Source organism: Danio rerio, chromosome 17 (genome assembly GCF_049306965.1).
Source record: "Danio rerio strain Tuebingen ecotype United States chromosome 17, GRCz12tu, whole genome shotgun sequence".
NCBI classification, from domain to species: domain Eukaryota; kingdom Metazoa; phylum Chordata; class Actinopteri; order Cypriniformes; family Danionidae; genus Danio; species Danio rerio.
In genome coordinates, this window is record NC_133192.1 from 27,178,497 (window position 1) to 27,205,877 (window position 27,381).

Sequence of the window (27,381 nt, forward strand, 5' to 3'; positions counted from 1 at the left end):
CATTAATAATTTACTAACTCATGCTGAATAATCTTAAAAACCACCAGCTACACTTAAATACAAATGGTTTGTAAATAATGCAATACTGAATTCAGTAAGGAACAATTAATAAAAAGCAAAGTATGAAATACAATCATTAAGCACATTTTGAGCTTATAACAGCATTTGTAGCTGTATTTATAAAGTGCTTACTAACGTCTAATAATGTAGAGTTAATGCTTAACAGATAATTAATTAACTATTTGTTAATGCTTTGCTAATGATTCGTAGTGTGCAGTTATTATGAAGAGTTACCGTTAAAGGTTTTAAAATTAAAAGGTTTACATTTTAAAATTTAGATTTTGTCAAGACACCCAAGCACTTAACTTTTGTTTTGGTTTAAATGTTTATGGAAACTGGTGTCCAAATCAACCCTTTTGTTTATAATTTGTGCATAAAAGCATTCAAAGCAAATTTAGTTTGTGTTAAATGCAATGTTTAAATTGTTAATTTCTGTGCTGTTATTACAGTTAAAATGTTAAAGCTAGCATATGTGTCTGCAAATTAGCAGAAAAGTCTGTATACTGCAAAGTTTGTAATTTGAAGCACTTTTCATCTTAAAATATTTACAAATGTTTGTGCTATTTCCTGTTGTAAAGCTTGTTTATCTGTTGCTTTCAGTGGAAATAAATTGAAGAAGTAGTAAGTTTGTGTTTGTCATTTGTAAGTAGAATGATTAAAACAAAATGATATACTAACTAGTACTAATTACGTATTTTGCAAATTTGAAAAAAAACATCCACTAAACAGAAAAAAATTAATTGACTCAATAGCAGTAACTGTTGCTTCAGTTGATGTGGCAAGAATATCTTTATTAGTACAATACTATAATCAATATTGCATGAACAAAGAAAATTATGTTAGCTCAACTAAATATTGTTACTGAGAAGAACTTAAAAACAGTTGTTGAGACAACTCAAAGTTCTTACTGCATCAAGTTGCCTTATTTTTTTTTGTTTTCTCAACAATTTTTTTTTTACAGTGTAGTTTCAAATGAAATTATTACTCCAGTCTTTATTGCTTTTATTACTATTATCATTGATGAAAGTAATAATAATAATAATAATAATAATAATAATAGTAACAATAAAAATAACAATAAATAATATTAGAGTAACTTCTGAAGGATCGAATGACTCTGAAGAGTGAAAATTTATCTATAACATTGCTGGAATAAATTATTAAATTAATTGATAAACTACTTTTGAACAGTTATTTTATAGTGCAATAATATTTCACAATTGTACAATCTGTACAGCATTTTTGATTAAATAAATGCAGCCTTGGTAAGCAAGATAAGCTTATTTTAAAACATTTAAAAATCCTACTGACCCCAAACTTTTGACCAGTAGTGTATGTTTAAATAAATTACTCAAGATTTAACTTATTTTAATGTAATGCAGATTGAAAGCACATGTAAATAGTTTTTTTTCTTACTGGATTGAACAATTCTACAATATTTACAGTGAATAACAGGCCAGAAATATTTGAATTATTGCAAAGTAAAGTATTTGCTTGCACGCAAACAGATTTTTATTCTCTTATTTGCCAAGCAGTGTGCATTTAATATAACCTGTTATGTAAGAAAAATATATTTAGTTTGAGAAAGAAAGACTAGAAGCACCACATGTCATGTTTTCCTACACAAAGATTTATTTCTGTTACAATAAAGGTACATATTGTAAAGTCTAAATATTTTGTAAGGCAAAAGTATTAAAATGATATATCATATATTTTTCTGCCCTTGAGAGATGATTATCTCCTCTTGTCAGCAGGACACCAGAGGAGCAATATTAAACGGTAAAACTCCCATTAAGGTTATTTTATGCTTCAGAGCATGTTTTACAATAATGACATCTTAATTAGCTTTAATATTATGGGTCATTTGCTTACATGCCAAATACTGAGCAGAAATTACAAAAAAAGGTTTAGCATTTATACCCAGCAGCATTGCTTTATCATTCAGAAAGAAAGCCTGAACTCATTTTAAATAAGACATATGAATGTTTCAGTCATCTGAAAAACAATACTGACATGCAAATCCATGTAAACCGGAATGTAAAGCATCAGCTTGAGCTTATTCAGAAGCAATAATCATTGCTGCTGCATTTCACACAGATTATTCCTACAGTCCAGATATAACATTTAACCCCAAACACATGCTGTAATCGACATAATATAAGAAAGAAACGCAGCCCTGATGTCACTGCATGCCTCTGCAGCGCAGCAATAAGACTCCTAATATTCAGAGAATGCACTTTTTTTCATTGAGAGATGATGAAGCTGAAATGCACAGCCCTTAAGATACTAGCATGGTTTACTTGACCATCTGATCGTGACTGATTTGATCAAATACGACAAAAGCATGGCTTGATTTGCACTTAAAATAAGGTTAAGACATGCATGGTAAATACAAAAGGAAAACTGAATAAATTTCCATTAAAAAGTAAGTAGTCCTTTACTGCACGAGTATTTAATCTCTTGCCTCTTACCCCATAGAGCTAATGGATTCACTCTTTGTAGTTGTCATTCAGACCTGTCTGACTCTTGGAGAGCGAGTCCACATTTGCATTTAGTAGGAAGAAATGAATCCGCACTCGCTGTAGACTGTTTGGATAGTGTTTTACAGCCTTGAGAATCAAAATGCTCTGTCTTGACAGCAAAACAGGACACTACATCATTAGACACACTAGTTTAGAATTAAGTGACAAATATGTCATAGGGGGAAAAACCAGCTTTGTATAGTAAGATTTGTTTTAGATTACAAATCCCAAAATCCAAAGAATAAATGAGCAGAAATAATGTTTTGTAAAATCTAAAAATATAAATGAAACTAATTTTTAGTACAAATTTATTATGATATTAAAATAAAATAATTACCATTTTAATTAAATTTGAACTGAAGAAAAATGACCAGATGACTGAAAGGGTCTTTGGGGAATATGAAAACAGTCATTCGGCTCTTTGTTTTTAACAGTGATGAATTAAAATGAAGCATTTTCACAATTAAAGCATTATGATTTGAACATTAAATTGTAAATGTACAAAAATAAAACAATGATAGAATCTTAAATGTATTGTAGTCATGCAAATTATAATTTCCTGTTTTGTTTTTTTTTTCTTTTGAATTTGGTGTGAAATATGAACCAAACCCGTACTATGGACTGAGATTGCAAACATGCAGCATACGAGTTTCTGTGTTTGAGTAGAAACTTGACATGTACGGCACAGTATTTTGAGGAACAATATAAAGACTCCATTATTTTTAGCGTTCTTAACACTGATCTTGAAGCTCAGATAGAGCTGTGCTGTTCTATCACACTGCAGGGTTTCTAAGAACAAATATGTCTGTCTGCACACAGAGGTCTTTTGAGGCTGGTTCATTAAGAACAGCTCTAGTTAGTACCTTATTTCAGATGTATTCAGCAGACAGCATGGACATTATCCACTGACTCAAACATCATCACCTAAACCATTTCTTCACATGGAAATTGCTACTACTGTAAAGCACAAAGACAAAATTTGTAAAAAAAAAATGCTGTAAAATATTATTTATAATAATAAAATATTTTATATACGTACTTGTCATGTACTGTCTTTACTTTGTCTTTTTTTGAACTGATCAAAGGTACTGTACTTATGAAAGCACATTAGCTTAGAAAATAAAATGAACACTGACCCAATGCAAAATAAATGATTCACTTATTCAAAAAACATATAAATATTTTCTTTAATAACAATTTAGAATTAGCTATCTGATAATATGTACCAATAGCCAAATTTTTAGTCACTGTTTTTGCAAAGCTGCTTTCAGATTTAGTGCCATTATGGTATGGAATAAGAGATGGGTAGATTATTTACAAATTGCAGTCGGTTACTAACTAAAAAGTACACAATAGAAATTGCAGTCACTTTAGATCATGTTTGTGAACTTCATGTTTGCTGATTCACATTTACATTACTTTTAACTTGTTTATTAAATAAACTTGAATAAAGCAAAAAATAAATTATAAGTCTCTGTGCAAATGTTAAAACTAGCAAAGATCTTTTTATTTATCATGTGAAGTAACTGTTATATAATTATAAGCATTTTAAGATTTATTATATTCTGACTGGAAGGACTACATTTTTTGTATCCAGACTGCATAAAACCATTGAATACATATAATCTAACTACAAGAGAAAAAGTGAAATCCTACTCAACATTTTATTTGATTAAAGGAATAGTTTAGCCAAAACTTAAAATATTTTTATTATTTACTCACTCTCTACTTCTATTAAAGCTATTTGAGTTTTTTTTTTTGTTAAAAACAAAAGAAAATATTTTGAAGAACGTTGGAAACCAGCAGTGATTGATTTTCGTTGCATTTTCCAGTGCTACAGATGTAAATGGCTACAGTGCTCCAGCTTTCTTCTAAATGTCTTTTTTGAAATAGTAAAAAGAGTCAATAGTGAGTACATTGACTTTTCACTTAAGTATTCTATTTTACTACAAAAATACACCGTACAGTTGATTATTTACAAATTGCAGTCTGTTACTAACTAAAAATTACACAATGAAAATTTCTTTCATTTTAGATCATGGTTGTGGACTGCATGTTTGCTGATTTACATTTACATTTCTTTTTTCTTTACCTGTTTATTGAATAAAACTGAATAAAGCAAAAAACAAAACAAAAAAAACTACTCTTAAACCCTTAAAACTGAAACATTTTGTTGGTTGGTTTGTTTAGTTACATGTCAATGTTGTCATTAATCAAAATGAGAAAACCTTTTACATTTAAATGTACTGTTAAATGATTAAAATATAAACTACTGTATAAGTCTCTGTGGAAATGTTTGAATTTAAAACTTCCAAAGAATTCCTACTATTGTGTGAGCAATTTATCACATGAAGTAACTGTAATTTATATGTATAATTATAAACATTTTAATATTTAAATAGATAATTGAAATTACTACATTTTTGTGTCCAGATTGCAAATAATCAGTTAATACCATTGAATACATATAATATAATATATAACAAATATAACTACAATTCATTAAATGAAATCCTCCTCAACATTAGATTTTATTAAAGGAATAGTTCACCCAAAAAATGTAAATATTTCATTATTTAATCACCCTCTACTTCTATTAAAGCTATTTGACTTTCTCTTTCTTTTAAAAAACAAAATAATATATTTTGAAGAATGTTGGAAACCAGGAGTCACTGACATTCATAGTATTTTAACCTGCTACTGATGTAAATAGTTCCAGGGCTCTAGCATTGTACTAAATATTCTATTTTTAAATAGTGAAAAGGGTAACTAGTGAGTACATTTCCATTTATGAGTGAACTTTTCATTTAAGTATTCCGTTTTAATACAAAAATACAACATGGTCTAGAACCAATGGTTTGTTATGACATTTAAAGCTTACTTAAAGCAGGCAAAAAGACTGATCTGTTTTTCAAACTGTGTAATCATGAATACTTTAAAGAGTGATGGATGTTTTATAACTTATTAATCAAGATTTGTTAATTGCAGAGTGACCTGTGCTGAGACACACACACAATAAGGACCTGAGTAACGTGCGGAGTCAGTAAGTAATTTCAGTATGACTCACAGAAAGGCCAGGTCACGCATGACCTCTGCCATACCATCTATACTAAAATAACATCACATCACAGAGCAGAGAAAGAGACAGGGAGCAGCAAATCTGATTTCAAAAACACTGAGCACATCTCTAATCACTTTTATATTCTTAATCATTTGATTCAAAGTGATAGTTCACCCAACAAAATAAAACTCGGCCATGATTTACTCACCATTCACTAGCATCTATATGAGATTCATTCATAAACACAAATGGCTGCCGGCTCCCATTGACTTACTTAGTAGAGAAAAAAAAAAAAAAACTATTAGTCAAAGGGTGCCAGCAACCAGCAGAAACCAGCAGGTTTAAAAGCAAATTATGGAGAATAAATGATGTGATAACTATTAATAGTTGGTTCTTTAAGAGATTCATATTAATATTCAAGTGTTTTTTTTGTTGTCTTTTTTTAAGTGTCTACTTCAGTATAATATATTAGTTTCTTAACACGGATGGCAGTTTTTAAATCATATGATAAATAAATACAAACAAAGCAATGTCCGAAATATGCAAATAAATCGCCCTAAAACTGAAAGTGAAAGAGATTTTTGTGAAGGGGGATTATGAGTGATTAATCTGATGCAGATAAAGCTATGCTACAGCGATAAAGCTCTTTAAAGTGTAATCCCCTTCTAACACTGAAACACACACACACATACGTCTTACCTCTCTAATAAAAGAGAAACTCCAGGCTAGCAGATCACTCATCTAATTAACCACACAGAGCTGCTTGAGCTGTTAGTAAGAATACAGCAGTAGATACACAAGGAGAAAGAGAGAATAAAAACACGAGACGGGACAGAGAGATCAGGACAGGGAAGATCAGAGGGACAAAATTGAACGAGAGGGTGGAAATATACACAGATGGACGGACAGAGAGAGAGCAATGCTATTCTGGCTGCTGATCAGAGACCTGTGTCACCATCAGTGTTCAGACAAACTCATAAATAAAGCAGCGACAGGATTAACCATCAAACACACACCTGGGGCACTCGTTTCCAAATACACACAGTTCAAATGCAGCAGAGTATACTGTATTATACACAAACACACAATATGACTGGAGTGGAATGCTGGTTGCAATTGGTTGAAATAATACCATAATGTTTTCTGTGAGGAATGTTTTGCCTTGCCATGATTCCACTGAGTGGTGTTGTCATCTCATGTCCCATTCAATACCAACTTGAGCAAAGCAATAGAGAAAAGCAACCATTGGAACGGCCACAGAAGACCAGTCTGTTGAAGAAATGGAGGAGAAGTGTTGGTGAATGCTACATTATAAAGGCAAGCAAAAACAGTGTGGTTTGAAAAATAAGCAAGACAAAAAATGTTACCATCATTGCCTTGATTACATGTCTTTGAATTTATTTCGAAAATATATTGTCAATATTTAAATGTACGACCATCATTCAAAACAAATGTTAATATACATAAAAAAGGATGTAAACAAAATGTTGTTATTTTTTGGAACAATCTTTCAACTGACCAAAATTCCATTAGGGTTTATTGACTGATTGAGTTGTTGACATGAAGGCTCGAGTCAGACTGAGCCACCAATCCAATTTCTAACTGATTATTTGGTTGCATTTAAAGATAGCTAACATAAATTTGCATATGAGTCAGAACTTTTTAAGGTTATTTTGTCATTCGTCATCATTATCTGAAAGCCTTTTCCCGCATACTACATGACAGTTATGACAGTTGAAATAAACAAACTATGACAGTTGAGTGCATGAAGAGTCCAGCAATCTGCACTTTTTTCAGTTCAATAAATGCATCATCCAAATATTTAAAGTGAATCTTTTCTTTTTGGAATGTTTATGTGTTAGTGACTCTCTAGGGTATTAGTTCATCCAAAAATGAAAATGTTGATATAAATTACTCGCATTAGAACTTGTTGTTCTAATCCCTTGAGACATTTTTTCATCTTCAGAGCAAACATTTTTATATTTCAGAGGAAATCTAAGAGCTCTCCCCAACAAACATATTTACGCTGTAGCGATGTCTGTACAACATTGCATTTTTTCAAAGGCACTTACGTGCTCACTACATTGTCACAACGTAGAAATGTAAGACCTGGGAAAGCTATAGCAATGTTGTCGTGTGACATTCAGCAACTGTGAGATGACGTTCTTACTACATGTAATAATGCTTTTTTTACTGACAGTTTATCAATACCGCCTAGATTACAGGATAAGAAGTAATAATCTTCCAGTATTGCTTAATAATAAATATTGTTTATTATTTTTTTCCTTTTTAATTTAAAATAACAACTGCTTTGAAGCGTAAAAATGCCACACAAATAAATATAATAAAACTTCTTATTATAGATTTAGCAACATTTAATGCATACAGTGCATATCTAATTGTCAGCAAACAGTATAAAATAAAGTTTAGATTATATTAAATAATTAACTATATATAATTAAACTCAAAGGGTAGGCTATTAAAATGTAAATTGAGAAGGTAAACAAACAAGTAAACAAGATAGCATTAAAATATAAATAAACAAATTAATTAATTAAAATGCAGACACTACATTAAAACTCTGATCTGGAGATTACAGTAGGCTGGGGAGCGCAGCCGAAGACCAGGAATAGTTGTTGGTAAGGAGAAAGTAATCAGAAAAAAAAAATGCAACGGAGAATCCAGTTCAGAGATGGATCCACAGCAGCCACAAGTCAATATAGGCAGTGAACAAGAGGACAGATCAGAGCTTGACACAACCGGACTACACAAACTACCACTGATGACTTCAAGATGACAATCAAGATGAAATAAAGCAATACTAACGTCTCTCCGGTCGTTGTTAAAAGCACTGCCTAATGGTCTGTTGAAATTTAAACGGATTCATTGATGACAAGTAAATGTTGTACAGTGGTGTGTTTGTTGCGTCTCATCATCCATATACACTAATGGTCCCAGAGCATTCAAAGTCCCAAACAAATCCAAATATATTGTCAAAACATTTTCATGTGACCTCAGTCAAGTTCCAATAACACATTTGTGTACCAAACAACTGTAAAAATGTGGATGTTCCGATGAACATTTGCTATCTATAGAGGAAGGTTAGAGAGCTCTCGGATTTCATCTAAAATATCGTAATTTGTGTCACAAACAAGGTCTCAGGGGTTTTGAACGACATTAGGTAGAGTAATTAAAAAAAGAGAATTTTCATTTTTTGAATCAACCAACCCTTTAATTACAAACTGGTGCCCCACAACTTTAACATTTTCACACACAAAGTACATAACTATCTGACATTTTATGCATGTATTGGCACTTATTAGCAGTGATGGGAATAACGGAGTTATAAATTAACAGCGTTACTAATGGCAATACTTTTTTCAGTAACGATTAATCAATTGAATGACTGTTTCGCCTGATACAACGCTGTTGCAAATACTGACAATAAAAATGAGCGTTACAATAATTGAGAACACTGAAACGATTTTTATGTAAGCAACGTCTCTTTCAGCCATAAGACCTCTTTTTCTCTGGTGTGTGTGTGTGTGTGTGTGTGTGTGTGTTCAGGGCTAGGGCGGGACATAAAACCAACCAGTGATGATAATTGGTGTGTCTGTGAACGTAGTGTTACTATAAACGTAATGATTGGTTAAGATAGAGTACATTCCCATTGTTCACCAATCAGAGGCTGAGTAGTGCAGATGTTCACACCCAAACAGACGCAGTCAGTAACACACCAACAACAGGAGTCAGAATGATAACAAATCCAACAAGTTAAATAGCTTTTGAAAACTGTAAATATAAACACTACTTTTCCAATGTTGAGGTAAAAGGCAAGAACGTTTATGTATTGTGCAACTTATGCCCAGAAAATAAAAGAGTCTCTCTGTGTCGGTGACAAGTAATTTTAATACAATGAAGCACCTCACATCGTTACACGCCACCACAAAATTAGTGGCTAATAACATACTTGATAACGTGAGCTATGCTACCGAAAAAGACGAAGCCACAAAGCAAGTAAAACTTGATTTTTCTCCACCGCAAACACTTATTAGTCAGACAGAAATAACATAATATTTAGATATATAGTTGAGGACATGCTGCCTTTATATACTGATTTTATAGTCATTTGACGAATTAGATTTTTCTTCAAAGCAACGCAATTTACAAGTTCACACTCACAGATATTTGACTGAACAGAATGTGCGTATTTGGCGTGCTGTCCAGGGAGAGGGCTCTGTGCTCGGTAAGACACCATAACTCGTGTTATTCCCCTTATGAGGATAAAGAGAGATAGGGTCCGAGTGCAATGTCTAGCCTGGCTCCAGAACGCTCCCCCCTCAGATTTAAATAGGTAGGTGGAGGTACACAGAAGTCAAGAGAAAACGGAGGTTTGATGTGTTTGACTATTTATAGGGGTTTGCTCTTGAGCTGATTGGATAATAGAATGATTGTGTGTGTGATGAATTAGCCTCGTCAAAGACTGATTGTGTTCCTCCCGAAATTTGTTTATAAAACATCACTAGTTACTTTCCCTGTTGATTAGTTACATTTAGTGTTACTGTCTTAGTCCTATCACTTTAAAACAACAAACACTGTACATCTCTCTATATTTAGGCTAAAACACTGACTTTAGAGTTTATTTATTTATTTAGGCCTACTTATTTGTATGTACGTTTATACTTTCATTATAGTTGTCTCTTATTTCTTTAATTTTACTTTTCAAAATGAATCCTTGTTGCACTTAACAAGATTACAATGATAAAAAAAGCTTGTTAACAAGTTTTTAAGGGTTAATAAATGAATTATAATGCTTTGTTTCATTATTTTATCTTAATTTACAAGTAGTAGGGTATTTTTAGCTACTGTATATTTGTGTCCGCTCGCATCCCGTCCCTTTGTGTCCCCTGGCAGCATAGTCGCAAACTGCAGTGACACCTAAAAACATGTTCTTAAATGTCAACCACTGTATGTAACTCAGTTACTAACTCATTACTATCTGTAAGAAGTAGCTAGTAACTATAACTAATTACTCTTTTAAAGGAACGTGCCCAACACTGCTTATTAGTTACTGAAGCATCGAGGGATGCATTTTAGTGAGCTCTGATTTCTAACCCCACACAGATGAACAAATATAAAATCTTATTAGACCACAGGGGCATATTCACTCAGTATCTCATTTATAGTCTTTTCTACCAGCCTGCAGTGAACAACCATTCAATGGTGCCATCGCAATGTAGCACAAGGTCACTTTCTAAAACCTTTAGTGAGTACATGGTGTAATCACCTTCCCGAACTTCACCTAAACAGCAGAAGCCATTATATTCCTCAAAACAGCTGAAAGACACACCTTTTCCTGGACTACTTCACTTAATGGACATACATATGTCTGTTCCTCTGAAGTGCTTATTGATGCGTGTTATTATAGTAGTAGTCAGCCTTGTATTAATTGCATCTGCAAGTCAATGTTCCATAAAACAGATGCATTCATTTATGGCCAGAGTAATACATTTATATATTCGTAAATACTTTTTTATCTGAGGAGATGCACTTAATCTCAGTTGCCCCTCAAAATAGCATAAAACTGTTAAAACACTAGACAAGGTTGTGTGTGTATGTGTTTGTGTGTCTCTATGCATGTTTGCCTCTGGTGGGTTCATTAAAAGGACCTGATGCCTTGTTGCATCAGGGACAAAAAAAAGACAAGAGGCAAAAAGAAAATAAGAGTAAATGAAAGAAGGGCGGTCTTGATTGCATTTGGTTACTCCTAGTAATTGTCCTTCAGGTGCTGGAGTCACAGCTTTTGGACACTAATGCGTTTTGTCATGCCAAATCCAGACGCAAAACGTTGCAATATTTGAAGAGGTATAAAAAAGTTTGATAGAAAAGGAGCTCAGAGACAGTGTGTTCTGTGTCTCTTTTCATCTTTGTAAAACTACAGATCATCATGAGTGTTTTTTTTTTCAACTTGGTCCTCATCCAGCTACACACAAATCCTCTAAAGATGACTCAAGCAAACCTACAGAGAAACAGACATACGTCAACACACAGTCACGCAGAGAGATTTAAAGAAGAACAGGTTATTAATTTGTGAAGTGAAAGGATGTACATAAACCTATTTCATATATATCTTTTTACTGCCGTATATATATATATATATATACATATATATATATATACATATATATATATATATATATATATATATATATATATATATATATATATATATATATATATATATAAATCACATGTGTTATAATATAATAATAATTTTCCTGCTACTCAATGTTCTCATATATTTTTTTAATTAAGCTCATGTTTTGCCCAATAACTAAAATAGCTTATGTTAAACTAATCACTAAAAAGGGCTTCATAATAATTGTTGAATTGAGAATTATAAGCCCCCCTTTTTAATTTTTTTTCTTTTTCAAATATTTACCAAATGATGTTTAACAGAGCAAGGACATTTTCAAAGTATGTCTGACAATATTTTTTTTCTGGAGAAAGTCTTATTTGTTTTATTTTGGCTAGAATAAAAGCAGTTTTTAATCTTTTTACAAACAAATTAAGGTTATAATTATTAGTCCCTTTAAGCTATATTTTTTGATTGTCTACAGAACAAACCATCGTTATACAATAACTTGCCTATTTACCCTAACCTGCCCAGTTAACCTAATTAACCTAGTTAAGCCTTTAAATGTCACTTTAAGCTAGAAGTGTCTTGAAAAACCTTTAGTAAAACATTATTTACTGTTATCATGGCAAAGATAAAATAATTCAGGTATTAGAAATAAGTTATTAAAACTACTACGATTAGAAATGTGTTGAAAAAATCTTCAGTCCGTTAAAAAGAAATTGTGGAAAAATATAAACAGGGAGGCTAATAATTCAGATTTTAATTGTACATGCTGTATGAAAAATGCATGTTAACTTTGACTGAAAAAATATATTTTAGTTATTACTATGCTTAAAGATTGAAACTGAAATATCTCACATCGACTAGTATGTATAATAAATTGTATTAATAAATGTTAAATATTATTCATATTATAAATGAATACACATATAAATTATATAATATCAGTATTTACTGATTAAAAAATCTCTGATATTAGCTATAGAGCAAAAAATATACTTGTTTTTTTAACATTTGATGCCATTATTTATTTTATTCAAGAAAAGAAAATGTGCCAATTTCCTAAATATAAAAGGGTGAGCGCATTTGCAAATATGATATTTATTTTATACAACAGTTCAACAAACAAAAAGGTAATATCATATTAGTTACAGTCTTCACTTGTGACAATGAAAAATGCCCAGAGCATTTGTCCATCTCAGAACAGAACTGTAATATTTTGTTTTGTTTTGAAATTGATTTTCATTTTGTAACTTATCAACGTTTCAAGGATCCATTCATAAAGAGATTCTCTAAATCAGGGGTGCCCAAACTTTTTCTTATGAAGTGCTACAAACCAAACTTGATAGAGGCTAGTGGGCGGAAGATAAATATAGGTGAAGTAATTTACCATTAATTTCCTAATTTATTTAATACTGTTTAAAACCAACTAGAAAACATTGATTTATATTATATTATTTTTTATTTATTTTATTTTATAATAAACTTATTAGAGTAAAAACATTCATTCATTCATTTTCTTTTCGGCTTAGTCCCTTTATTAATTAGGGGTCACCACAACATATGTAAGGAATGAACTGCCAACTTGTCCAGCATATGTTTTACGCAGCAGATGCCCTTCCAGCTGCAACCCATCTCTGGGAAAGATCCACACTTATTCACACTCATTCTACAGACAATTTAGCCTACCCAATTCACCTGTACCGCATGTCTTTGGACTGTGGGGGAAACCGGAGCACCTGGAGGAAACCCACTCGCACTACCTACTGCGCCACTGCGTCGCCTGAGTAAGAATAAAACAATCTAATTTATAACAAAATTACACTAGTTTTTTCCTTCTGCATAGTCGAGTGACCATAAAAAATCGGATTTATGTACAACATTTAACTGAAACATTTATTTTCTGTTTTCTTTTTTTGTAGTTCAGCAATAAACAAACAAAAAAGGTTACGTCAAATTAGAAATGACCATCTCTTTGTCATTTGCCCCAATGTTCTCCATCATTCTCACTTTCCTCTCAGATGGGACAGAGAGCCAAATTAAAGGTTACAATGGGCCAACTTTGGTTTATGGGCCCTACTTTGGGCATCTCTGCTGTACATGAATTCGATTCACAGTTTTATTAATTCAAATGATTTGCTCACTCATTAAGAAAGGGACTTCCTGCCACCAACTGATGGTTTTAGCATTGTCTTTATTTAGCCATTACAAATCTAACCCCGTTCCAGAACAAAAACACATTAAACATATAATGTTTAATGGGCTATATGCACAGCTAGTGTTTCTCAGCCAATGATAAACTTTCGATGAAAGGTTTACGTGACCATTTGAAATTTTACAGCATCGACATTGTAATATAATTAAAATACAATCAGTTACTTAAACTTAAGCATTCATGTAGTTTTTCAAGCGTAAAATGGGATGATAGATTATGTAAACTCTAGTGCCGTCAGTGGCAGCAGGCTAGCGCAGAAACTTCATTGAAAATACTGGGATAAAATTAATGTTCATATTTTAAAGAACATAAAGGCAGGAAAAAATGTAATGTAATGCAGTGCTTCTTGTCCGGTCCGAGACCCACTTTATATTGTATATCTTTCAGACAGTAAAGATCACTTATTTTTAAAGGAAACTAATCCTAAATGTGGCGATTTTGTAATGAAAATTCAACGTCTTTGTGCATGTACTCCATTGGCATTATCAAATAAAAAGATCCCCAAAATATTAAAACTAGTTCCAAGAAGCTTAAACACAACTGACGTACGGGAGCAAATAAATGTAAGTAATGTAGTAGGCTATGCTTCCCATAATAAAATGGAGAATAAAATGAATAAATGAAGCCTACAGCACCTCCTGCCTCTAACTGCGAGGAATAAAACCCTTCAGTCGGCGTCTGACTGACAGCTGCTTTAGCGGGTGGGCAGATCAGCATGGTTACTTTTCAGAGATGCTGAGAATGAATGATGACCATGGTGACCGTTGTTCAGACTCTGTGGTGTTCAGAGTACCTGGTGGCAAATGGATGAATAGCAGCTTCTAGAAACTTCCAGACAGACAATCACCTGTCTATATCTTTTCACACTGCATTTTCACATTGAACTTTCATAAATGTCCAGATATCCACTGGTGCTTCAGCTGCTATTGAATGCTCCAAAGCTTCTTTTCAAATAGATTTACAATGGGGTTCACGTGAGCAAAAGCAGCATTAACTTCATAGGTTTGTAAATCCTAGTATCATGTTTATCAGGATGATTTTAGATTATCTGTGTTTCAGTGGAAATTACATGATAAAGGTTACAGATTAAGTTTTTAATTAGTGACAACGAAATAGAGTGCAGAGTCATAAAAAAAACATTTTGTCATAACGTTTAAATTTTTCAAAGCTTAAATTGGTTCTTTTAAACTCATTTTCACTGAGGGCTACTTATTATTATGGCTGCCCTTAGTAATAACTTTATAGTTATAGTATATAACTTTAGTTGACATTAAACTTTGGCTGTCACAGAACTTTCTTTCTCTGAACGAAGACAAAACAGAATGTTTTGGGTTTGGCAACTCTCAAATTATCTTAGCTTTTCTCCACATTTTAGCCACGTAGTTAAAAACTTTGCAGTAAATTTGGACAGTAGTATAAAATAAAACAAATAAACAGGTAAATTTAGTGATCAAGGCAAGTTTTTTTCGGCTTCACCTTCTTGCCAAAGTCAAGCCATTACTGAGCCAGTGTGATCTAAAAAAAAAATCCATTCATGGTTTTATCATCTCTTGCCTGAACTTTTACAATGTACTCTATGCTGGAATTAACTAAACCTTACTTCATCGCTTACAAATGGTGCAAAATGCTGCTGCTCGCATGCTGACGAATAGTCGCAAATGTGAGCACATTACACCTGTTCTTTACTCCCTTCACTGGTTCCCTGTTTAATTCAGGATTGATTTTAAACTACTGTTGTTTGTTTTTAATGGAGTGTTGCACTCCATTATTTATGTGAGATCTTAAAGGTTCATAAACCGAACACGGCCCTACAATCAGCAGGTCAGTAGTTGCTGGAGGTCCACAGATCCAGGTCATCCACAATGGGGTGATCGTTCATTTTCAGTGGCAGGTCCAAAACTGTGGAATACCCTCCCTTTAGAACTTTGCATCATCACAGATGTGGCACTGTTTAAAGCAAAACTTAAAACCTACTTATTTAGACTTGCTTTAGATATTTGTTAGTACAAAATGCTGCTTTATTGTTTTATTGACACTTATGTTCTAACCATTTTGTGTGTTTTAATGCTTAATTTTGTTTTCAATACTGTAAAGCAATTTGCGCAGCCTCCTGGTTGTAATAAGGTGCTATATAAATGAAGTTTGATTGATTGATTGATTGATTGATTGATTGATAACTGTAAGACTGTATAAATGTTACAATTCTTCAACATACTGTTAAGTAATTGTCTCCTTATTGCATCATAAAATATTAAAGTAATAAAAAAATATATGTACTTGCATAAATGTAAAATAGATGTTACTTCTCTAGGTTATTTTAACATGAATCATTTTTATCAGGTTAAAAAACCCACATTAATCCAGAGTCATTATCTTTCCTCACAATTTTGATACATTTGAGAGAAGAAGAACTACGGAAACAACAAATAATTTTGAGCTGCTATTTAGTGACAGATGGGACATTTGCAATTCAAACAAGTGCTGCTTAGTTGAAGGTCAACACTGACTAGTGATGGCTGGTCACAAAACAAACACGCATTATGGGAGATGAAGTTTATTGTCAGCATATGATATAAAGCAATGTGGACTTTTAATATAATGCTGAGTTCACACCAAACACAAAGCACCATGTCATTCGTTCTAGATTGCTCTAGATTCTAAAAGTTCAAGATGTTGAACTCACAAATTTTCCACTTGAGTTAAATATCTTGAACTTGTGTTGTTCATTCTGCAACATTTGCACCATACATTTTAAATTGTAACCTACTTGCACAAATATTTAAATTTATATTTGGTTTGAATCATATATATGTACCATATGGCTGGATTAGGCTCACAGGTCTAGAGATTGACAAGTAAATTGAGAACCAACTCTAAATATGAATCATCTTTCTAAATTACATTGTATATAAGAAATAATGTTAACTATTCTTTTTTTTTTAAACACTCCAATCCAAGAAACAGTTTCAAGAAATCATTTCTAACATCTTATATGCATCACAAAACAATGACTCAGCACTTCTCAACTCCAATTGCTTTTGGAGCACTTCAGAATGAATTCATTTCCTCTCTTTTGTGTCTGATCTGGCATGAAATGACAGCGTGTCTTATATCATTACATTACAGCACCAGATCATTACAGCTCACCCTTTGAATCACATCCTCAACATGACCCACAAAATGTTAAAAGGTTGAAAACTTTCAAGTTCCTGGAGAGTTTAGATACTTAGTCAGCGTCTGTGGCTGACTTCTCAGCAGTTACAGACTGAGGGGAAAGAAATCTGACTGATGAAGTGTATAAACGTCTCTTAATCCTAGAAGTGTACTTAATTGTTTTGAATATGCACTTGTGGTAAATCATACAATTTCAAATCAAATCATAAAAGTGTATTTAAATGAAACTTTTAAAATAATATATTAATGAAATACTGTTAAAATGGTACACTTACTTGGGGTTTGACGTCAATAATACTACTAAAAGTAAAGATTGTGAATTATTTAATAAAGTAAAATAAACAATTTCACCAAAACGTTTTAAAATGTACAATTATTATTTATTGATCCTTTTAAAATTAAATTTTGTGCATTGATTAAACTATTCAAGAGCATGTAAAGTATCTAATTATCATTTTTACTGTAGAGTTTTTTTGCGATATCACATTTAAAGTGGTTATAAATAAGAATATTCATCTATTAATCACTTTATTTGTGGATGTGTGAATAGCTTGTAAAAGGATTATATTTCCAACTGCTTACTTGATAAAGTTCAACATGATATATTGGGGCATTGATTAGCATGCAGTCTTGTGTAGACTGATAAACAATAAGCTGGTGGCTGAAATTCTCTTATTGACCACCAGTATTGCTAATAACAAGGTTTACTTGGTATTAGTGAGTTTAAAAAGTGTTCTTCTTTTCCAAAAGCATAGGTAGGTGATTGAATACATTGAAATGACCCACCTTGGACAAATAATTTCTTCCAGAAGATTCTACCTACATGGGTCCCACCCAGAAAGAAGAGATTGGACAAAATGAGAAATGCAGTGGAGAAGGCTGATATTAGAGCCAAGCCCCGTCTCTGCATCCGAGGTGTCAGACAGTAGACCTAGATCAAGAAATATCAGATAATACCAATCAAGCTGTGTTTTTTCATATTTATTAAGTAATCATTTATTAACAGATAAAGCATTGTGTGAACTCACAATAGCATGACGAAGAGGGGGAGAGGAGAAGAGGAGTGCAAATGCGTTCTCCACTAACACCCCTACCCAGTTAAGTAGTGCCCAGTACAGCAGGTAGTCATGGCAACCATGCCAGAAACACACAAACCCAAACGCCAGCGCAGTGGAGAGAAGCTTCCGGAAAGCACCATGACGTGAACCACCCAGAGGCACATATATGTACCTGAAATGAATAAACACATGCTTTGAGAACGCACACATATGAAAAAAGCTGAGATTTTGTAAAAGTTCACAAAGGTGCCAGGAAGAACCAAAATGTTTTTTTTTTTTTTTTGTTATCAGTGATGTTATAGAAGCAGCTTTTTTTTTTTTTTGGTAACCCAGAAAACCTTTTAGTTAAAGAACCTTTTTTTAAAAGTGTGATGAATGTTTGCATAAACTAAAGAACCTTTTTTTCATTGTATAGAACTTTTTGTGGAATAAAAAGTTTCCAGGTTCTTCATGGAACTATTGATGATGATAAAGCACCTTCAAGTTTAAGGGTGTATGTTGACATACAAATGACATAGTTTTAATATTAAGCTGATGTGTGGTCTGAGATATCACTTAATCTAAAATTGGTTCAATACAGAGCCGATTAGCATGGTCCCTGAGGGTTGTCAGAAGCTCACATGGAATGGTCTTTTGTTTTGTTTTTTTACTTTAGTTTTGTTCTAATAATCAAATTTGCCCCTAGACTTTGTGACTATTTAGTAACCATTATTACTACTTACAGATGGTATGATTCCCTTTTTCTTCTTTTTTCCATACTTTCATCTATCTATTGATTTATTTGATTTTTTCTTATTTTCTATAACCTATTGCACATTTTTTTTTGTAAAACTTGCATTTGATTATGTCTGTAAAAGCACATTGTACATTCATTTTGATAACCTTAAATAACCATGTCACAAAAATATATATTAAGTTGATTATGATTTCTACACTATTGGTCAAAAGTTTATATAATTATGAATCAACAAGGCTGAATTTATGTTAAACTAATACTCCAGTATAAAATAAAGGTTTTCTTTTGTAACATATTTTAAAATGTAGTTGATTTATTTTATGACAAAGCAACAATAAAGAAATGTATTATGCTAGAAAATATTTTTATTTTAAATCCTATTTAAAATAAAGAGTGTTCTTATGTTCTTATACTTTTCCATCTGTGACACTCTATGACCTAGGAGTCTGTCTGGTTGGGATTGAGGGTTGGTTTCGAATTAATTTAATTGCTGTAAGAAACACCTATCATTTACTGCTCTGGACCCTTTAAAGTCCTATGGCTGGCGTTTGGAAGAGGGCTGCTGCTTTGGACTGGACGTTTTGTTTTGTTTTCATTCATTCATTCATCTTCTTTTCGGCTTAGTCCCTTTATTAATCTGGGGTCGCCACAGCGGAATGAACCACCAACTTTTGCAGCATATGTTTAAGCAGCGGATGTCCTTCCAGCTGCAACCCATCACTGGGAAACATCCATACACACTCATTCACACACATACTGTACACTGCGGACAATTTAGCTAACCCAATTCACCTATAGTGCATGTCTTTGGACTTGTGGGGGAAACCCACACGAACACGAGGAGAACATGCAAATTCCACACTGAAATGCTAACTGATCAAACCAGTGACCTTCTTGCTGTAAGGCTACCCACTGCACCACAGTGACACTCTTGTTTCGTTTTGTTATATTTAATTACTTTGTACATCCAACATTGCTTACATTACATGTTTATGCATACACCTACATCTGAAACACTACTGATTCCTGACTACTACATTTACATATTATTGCTTTGTAAGTTGTTTAAAACAGTTTCTTTAATAAATTATGTGATTTCATTTTGGCTTTCTTGGGTGTACCTCTTTTTTGTTACGTCCTTGTAAGCCACGAAGTGTAATAAACTCTGTCATGTTGACAGTGAAAAAAAAAGAAAACCTTAAAAATTATGTTTAATGATTTAAATTAATGTTTCTTTAACAGCAAATCAGCATCTTAGAATAATTTCTGAAGGATTACATGCCACAGCAGTAATGATGCTGAAAGTTCTGCTTTACCACAGTGGTATAATACATTCTGTCTTAAACCTAATTCTCCAGCAAACATTTTTGCAGTTTTACATTTGCATTATGCCATAATTCAATCTACTTACAGTATGAAGCAATTTTTTTCACCATAGACAAAATACACTCTTAAATGAACATATTAATGGGAGCAAGTGTAAAACTGCAACCAATAACAAACAGCAAAGAAAGCTGGAAAATTCTATACTAAACCTGATCCCTCTCTCTCTTTTTCTCACTACAGCAGTATAGTAGAGTTTCCATTTCAGGGCTGAGAGAGCAGCAATCTGTTCTAATGAGGCTGTTGGGATAGTGGAGGACTTGACTCATCTGTGAGTGAGAGAGAGAGAGATAGTGAAGAGGATAAGATTAGCCTCTGACCACGGCTCCAGCTGACAGAGTGTGTACCGATCAAGAAAAGAAGTTCAACTATGGTTTATTTTATCACACTTCAAAAAACCTGTGCTATTCTATTTTTATTCTTTAGCATTTATGTGTCTGTCTCTGCTCTGTATAACCCCTAATAACATTGATGGGTTTCTGTGTATTTGCTGATGTGTTAATTAAGAATTGCTGATAGAGTTGACTGTCAATGTGTCAGAGAGAACTAAAACTGTATTATGAACCAGTGTGGTAAAAAAATAAATAAATAAATAAATGACATCCTTGAAACAAAGCAAATATCATATTCAGCAAGGATGCATTAAATTATTCAAAAGCTCACTCACTCACTTTCCTTCAGCTTATTCCCTGCTTTATCAGGGGTCGCCACAGCAGAATGAAACGCCAATTACTCTGGCATATGTTTTACTTTCCTTGTAAACTCAGTACGGGGAGTACAACCCTAAGGGGTGGTAAACACACTCTACATACACTTTGTTCAATTTTAGGTTAATCAATAACATCTATCACACTAATTAACCTACACTCACCGGCCACTTTATTAGGTACACCTCTCCAACTTCTTGTTAAAGCAAATTTTTAATCAGCCAATCACATGGCAGCAACTGAATGCATTTAGGCATGTAGACATGATCAAGACGATCTGCTGCAGTTCAAACCAAGCATCAGAATGGAAAAGAAAGGTGTTTTAAGTATCTTTGAACGTAGCATGGTTGTTGGTGCCAGATGAGCTGGCCTGAGTATTTCAGAAACTGGTGATCTACTGGGATTTTCACACACAACCTTCTCTAGGGTTTACAAAGAATGGTCCGAAAAAGAAAAAATATCCAGTGTGCGGCAGTTCTGTTGATGCCAGAGGTCAGAGGAGAATGGCCAGAGTGGTTCCAGCTGATGGAAATGCTGGGATATAACCAAAAATAACCACTCGTTATAACCGAAGTACGCAGAAGAATGCTCTGAATGCACAACACATTGAACCTTGAAGCGGATGGGCTACAGCAGCAGAAGACCACACCGGGTGCCACTCCTGTTAGCTAAGAACAGGAAACTGAAGCTACAATTCACACAGGCTCACCAAAATTGGACAATAGAAAATTTAAAAAACATTGCCTCGTCTGGGGAGTCTCAATTTCTGCTGTAACATTCAGATGGTAGGGTCAGAATTAGGTGTCAACAACATGAAAGCATGCATCCATCCTGCCTTGTATCAACGGTTCAGGTTGATGGTCATGGTGTAGGGTGGTGTGGGGGATTTTCTTGGCACACTTTAGGCCTATTAGTACCTATCGAGCATCGTGTCAACGCCACAGCCTACCTGAGTATTGTTGTTGACCATGTCCACTCCTGTATGACTACAGTGTAGCCAACTTTGGATGGCTTCTTCCAGCAGAATAATGCTCCATGTCAAAAAGTGCGAATCATCTCAGACTGGTTTCTTGAACATGATATTGAGTTCACTGTGCTTAAATGGACTCCACACAGTCACCAGATCGCAATCCAATAGAGTACCATGTGGTGGGATGTGGTGGAACGAGAGATTCGCATCATGGATGTGCAGCCGACAAACCTGCAGCAACTGCAAAATGCTATAAAGTCAATATTGACCAAAATCTCTGAGGAATATTTCTAGTATCTTGTTGAATATATGCCATAAAGCAGGGGTGTCCAAACTCGGTCCTGGAGGGCCGGTGTCCTGTAAAGTTTAGTTCCAACCCCAATCAGACACACCTTGGCTAGCTAAGCTCTCACTAGGCTTTCTAAAAACATCCATGCAGGTGTGTTGAGGCAAGTTGGAGCTAAAATCTGCAGGACACAGATCCTCCAGGACTGACTTTGGACACCACTGCCATTAAGGACTAAGGCAGTTCTGAAGGTAAGGGGGGGTTCAACCTGGTACTAGTAAGGTGTACTTATTAAAGTTCCCCAGTAAGTATATATCACATGACTTACGGTCTGTGGAGGAAACTAGAACACCAGACGAAACCCATGCAGATACGGGGAAAACATGGTCCATATGCATAAGCTTCAGTAAATTTGCAATAAATATTTACAATGTTCACATAATACTGAAGAGGAAACGGTATGAAGTTTCCTCAAAATTATGGTTCCAGTCTTAAAACTGGCATTATATCCAGAACAACTAATAAAATATGAAACTGATTCAAATAGATCCTTTTTCCACAGTTGATATATCCATCATAAAGTATTTAGCAAGTATTTTACAATGAAAAGCATCTATTAATCATGAAGAGACAATCTGGTTTTAAATGCGACAGATATGTGACCGACAAAGCCGGGTCCATACTCTATAACATTGGCTACAATTTGGCCAGCTGAGACCCATTTTGCACATCCTTAAAGATTTGTTTGATCCTAGGCCAACATCTCTATCCTTTGATCGCTAGTTTGACATCAGTGACTGATGACTATTGCGACCAAATTTCACTTCCAATTAAATTCTGCCAGTGTCAGATGTTTTGAAGCACAGCCTTATGAAGCCCTTCAATGAGACAAACAACCTGGGTTAGGTTTATGGATAGTACCTACAATTATCACCCAGTTTATGCAAAGACGTAAAAGCGAAACAGGATGGTAATGTAAATTGGCAGCAACTTAACGTTCATAAGTAAGGGAACTACACTGTGGTAAAGGCAGTCAGAGAGACTTAACCACTCTGCTTCATCTACAACTCATGTTTATCTGACTGTGAAATTCTCACAGTTTCATTCATCTTCTGCTCTGAGACCAGGATTATACAAAGAATGCATCATTCTCTTTTTCAGGAAGTTTAAAAAGCTCTGAAGAGGCTCTTTTCTAAAAAGGCACCCATCCTGCAAAATCAACTTTTGGAAGCTGTATGGGGGAAAAAATATGTGTAGAAATAGTGAATGCACAGTCATATTAGAGTGGTATAAACCCATAAAGTACATTGATGTGACCAAGCTCCAAGGTTGAGTGACCTTGAGGCCAACTACACCATGATGTGTGGTTATCCTTGCCCATCGATACTAATTGACAGGCACTTATTGTCATGTCCTCAGTCAGCTTTCTGTTTTCAATAGTCAATGCAAGGCAAGATTTTCAAAGACATTTAAAGGATGGATCTATTCCAACTATTTGTGATCAAGCTTCACCTCAAGAAAAAGAGGCAGACCTTGTATTTTTAAAGGATTTTAAACTAATTGTCATGTAAATCAATGTGAAATGACAAAGGAGGCTAAAATTAGCATTGTCTTACAGATCAGAAATGTATTGTCTTGTGTTTACTGTAACTGCACTTTACAGAGAATAAGATATAAAACATTTTTAACGAAGACAATTTTTTTTTAAAAACACTCGAATCACCACAGCTCCAGTGTCATTTTTAATAGAAAACAGCAAACTTTCTAAAGGAGTTTGATTTAGGCTTATTCGTTATTGCTGAATAGAGGCCATCATAAACAACATAAAATAACCATTCAGAATACAACTTAATAATGTGGTAATTGTAATTGTGACTGGGTTTCTATAAATCGCTGTTTGTCATTGTGCTGTGTTTATCTGATGCTGAGTGTCCATGAAGTGGAAATGCTCAAACACTTCATTCTACTTTCAGTAGGGGGCGGGGAGAACCAGCTTATTTGCATTTAAAGCTGCATGCAAAACAGCGCTGACACAAAAATTTATATTTTCATTGTGGTACAATAAATGATCTGATGAGTATTTAAGCTCAATAATCACATTCTGCTGACACTAAAGCAGCACTCCCGTATTTCACCATTCTAGTCCACTATAATCCAAAATAAACACTTTTTACTGATTTTATGAAAGGTTGCAGTAACACCTACACAGAGCCATTGAACCACATCCTCTTGCTCTCAAATTATATATAAATGCAAGCTGTTCAAGATGATTATGCTTTCGTTTTTTATTTTGGCTTGAAAATGCTTTAAAATAATTTTTTAAATGTTCGCATTCCCTTCTTTTTCATTAAAAGCATTCATGCATTGTCTCATTATCAATACAAACAGCAAATCATTCAATCTACGTGACTGTCGAAAGTGCTCCATAGTGATAAAGTGATGATATTCCCCGAGCAGTATCTGTACATGTAATATGAAGAGGAGCAAAAGTGGACCCTTTGAGATCTGGGTGTGTTTAAACAGACAAAATCCCATAATAAAATATAAACATCTCTGTCATGGTGTTGGAGAGCAGGGATATGCCTTAATTTCACATCCCAATGTTGACAGCTATGCGCCAAAGACATATATTACATCTTGTAAAAGTGTGACGTCACGTGAAGTGGCTCCCGGGTCCAAGAGCTCTATCAAATAGGGAGACGCAACAAATGGTAATAATAAACGTTTACAAAGCGATGTAATATTTGTAAAAATCACAATCACAATACATATATATATATATATATATATATATATATATATATATATATATATATATATATATATATATATATATATATATATATCCATGCCTAATATCAGATGGCCAGAAAGTGATACATTTTTTTTTTATAAATTATTAAAATATTGGTGTCTGTGAAGCAGCAAGCCCAGGGACTGTTGTTTATACCATGATTTTATATAAAATTCACTTTAAATGTCACTTTAATTCAGTAAAGAGTGGTCATAAACAAATATTTTTTCAATTTAAATGAGTAGCGGCTTGGACCCAAAAACAGTATTTCATATGTCATGACTTAAACGGATAGGTACCCTTTAAGGTAAGAGTCTCCATGCCTGGTATTTCTATCAATACTTTTTCTGAGGAATGTTGTGACATCACTGAAACAGATTAGACTAGTCAGGTTGAATCAATGTCAAATATTTGACCAAACATAACTTTATAGACACCTATAACATCACTTAAACAGCCTTGAATGATGGATGACATGAAACTATGATCATACACACAAGACATTTTGTAAAATATACAGTGTTCATAAAAATGTATTTTATAAAAAACAAAAAATCTGTATAGTGCTTGCATACACTTCCAAGAGAGGGTTCGTGAAACCTTTGCAGTACTAAAGAAATAACAAGCATTTTGTATGATCTCTCCTGTTTTGGTAATATTGTTCACATTAGCACCGATTCTGCAAGGGATTCACAACTTTCACTTGACACTTGTTTATTCGGTATTAGAATCAAAACATTTGAGAAATACAAACAATGGACTGCAACTTTTTATACTCGCATTCCTCATCTTATCTGACAGTATTCCCATTACTATTTTAACTAAAGTATGTGATTTCATTTCTATTGAGCTTGATTATAATTATCAGCTCAAAAAAATAAAAAAAACTGCAAATAATCCTTCCTATTCTACTTGTACCTGATTTGCAAATAGATTATAAAATGAATCGATTATAAATGTCAGCTAAACGCACTTGAAAATCCATTTAACAAATCACATCAACGTCTAATTTATGCCATGCATTCTGAATTGAAAACCTCATCCAGGTCAATTAAGGTAATTTTTTTGCACTTCAGTACTTATTTAGCACAGATATGCCACTAAACCCAATTGGATTTTGCATTCGTTTTCGCTTTCTTTTGTTAAGGTGCTTTTTAAAGCCCAAACGTAAGATGCTGCCCTGCTGAGAAAAGTGTTTATGAGCACATTTTCATTATGAAGGGAAACAATAAGGTCTCGTTCTGCCTCTGTGGCCACCGCAGTATAATATGGCACTTATATAAGGCTCATACGAACTGTGATTCGATTGTTACCAGCACATTTCAATAGACAGGAGATGACACTCAACAGGGCTAAAAGCGAGGCGTTCAAGCAGACAATAGTGCGACATGAGAGGTGCGTGGCGTGTGTCTGTGGACGCTTTAAGATCAGCGGTGAGTCACGCCAAGATCCTCTCCCACATCTCCACACTCCAAAACTCACCTCTTCACAATTACTGCACATTTAAAAGCACATTAAGATCTCTCTAAACACACTTTACAACACACACACATACGCACACACACTACCCACATTCAAACTCCAATTATGCAGATCATCCCTCTCTGCCACGATGCAATCACTACACATTTTAACAGAGAGAGAGAGAGAGAGAGAGAGAGAGAGAGAGAGAGAGAGAGAGAGAGAGAGAGAGAGAGAGAGAGAGAGAGAGAGAGAGAGAGAGAGAGATGGAAAAAACTATGAAAGAAGAGATGGAGAACCCACGTTCAGGAGGGGCTGAGATGTTTTTTGCATTTCTGCATTTCTCAAATTTAAAACTGACGTTACTTTCCAAAGTATGGAAGTAATTATACTCACATTTTTCTGATTGGTGGGATTCAGAAAGCAATGGGATGCTGTGGAAACTGAACTATATATGAATTTTAGGTTCCACTTTATATTAAGTGTCCTTAACTACTATGTACTTACATCAAAAAATAAATACAATGTACTTACTGTGTTTATAATGTATTTGAGAACACTTGTGGTGCATTTGAGTTGGGATAGAGGTTGGGTTATGGACAGGTTTGGTGGAATGGGTAGGTTTAAGGGTGGGTTAAGGTGTAAGGAATGGTCAACAGTATATTTACAAATGTAAATATTATATATAGTATATTTACAAAAGTAATTACAGATGTAATTACATACATGTATTTAATCAAGCATAAGTACACAGTAAATACATGCATTTACACAATAAGTACATTGTAACAAACTATTAATTCCTGTGTAAGTAC

At 33.8% G+C, this 27,381-nt stretch overlaps 1 protein-coding gene across 5 annotated transcripts in view; it reads right to left on the reverse strand.

The window, feature by feature from the left end:
• Positions 1-27,381, reverse strand: part of hhat (hedgehog acyltransferase) — a 106,867-nt gene that overhangs the window by 43,012 nt on the left and 36,474 nt on the right. For 3 of the 5 annotated variants that reach the window (XR_012392766.1, XR_012392767.1, XM_073927339.1), the window contains exons 10-11: positions 18,200-18,401; positions 17,958-18,102 (exon numbers count right to left, since the gene is read on the reverse strand). Coding sequence is in view for 2 of the 5 variants with exons in the window: in XM_073927339.1 (XP_073783440.1) it covers positions 17,958-18,102; positions 18,200-18,401 (347 nt within the window). In the remaining 3 variants the exon portion in view is untranslated. 5 annotated transcript variants of the gene reach the window in all.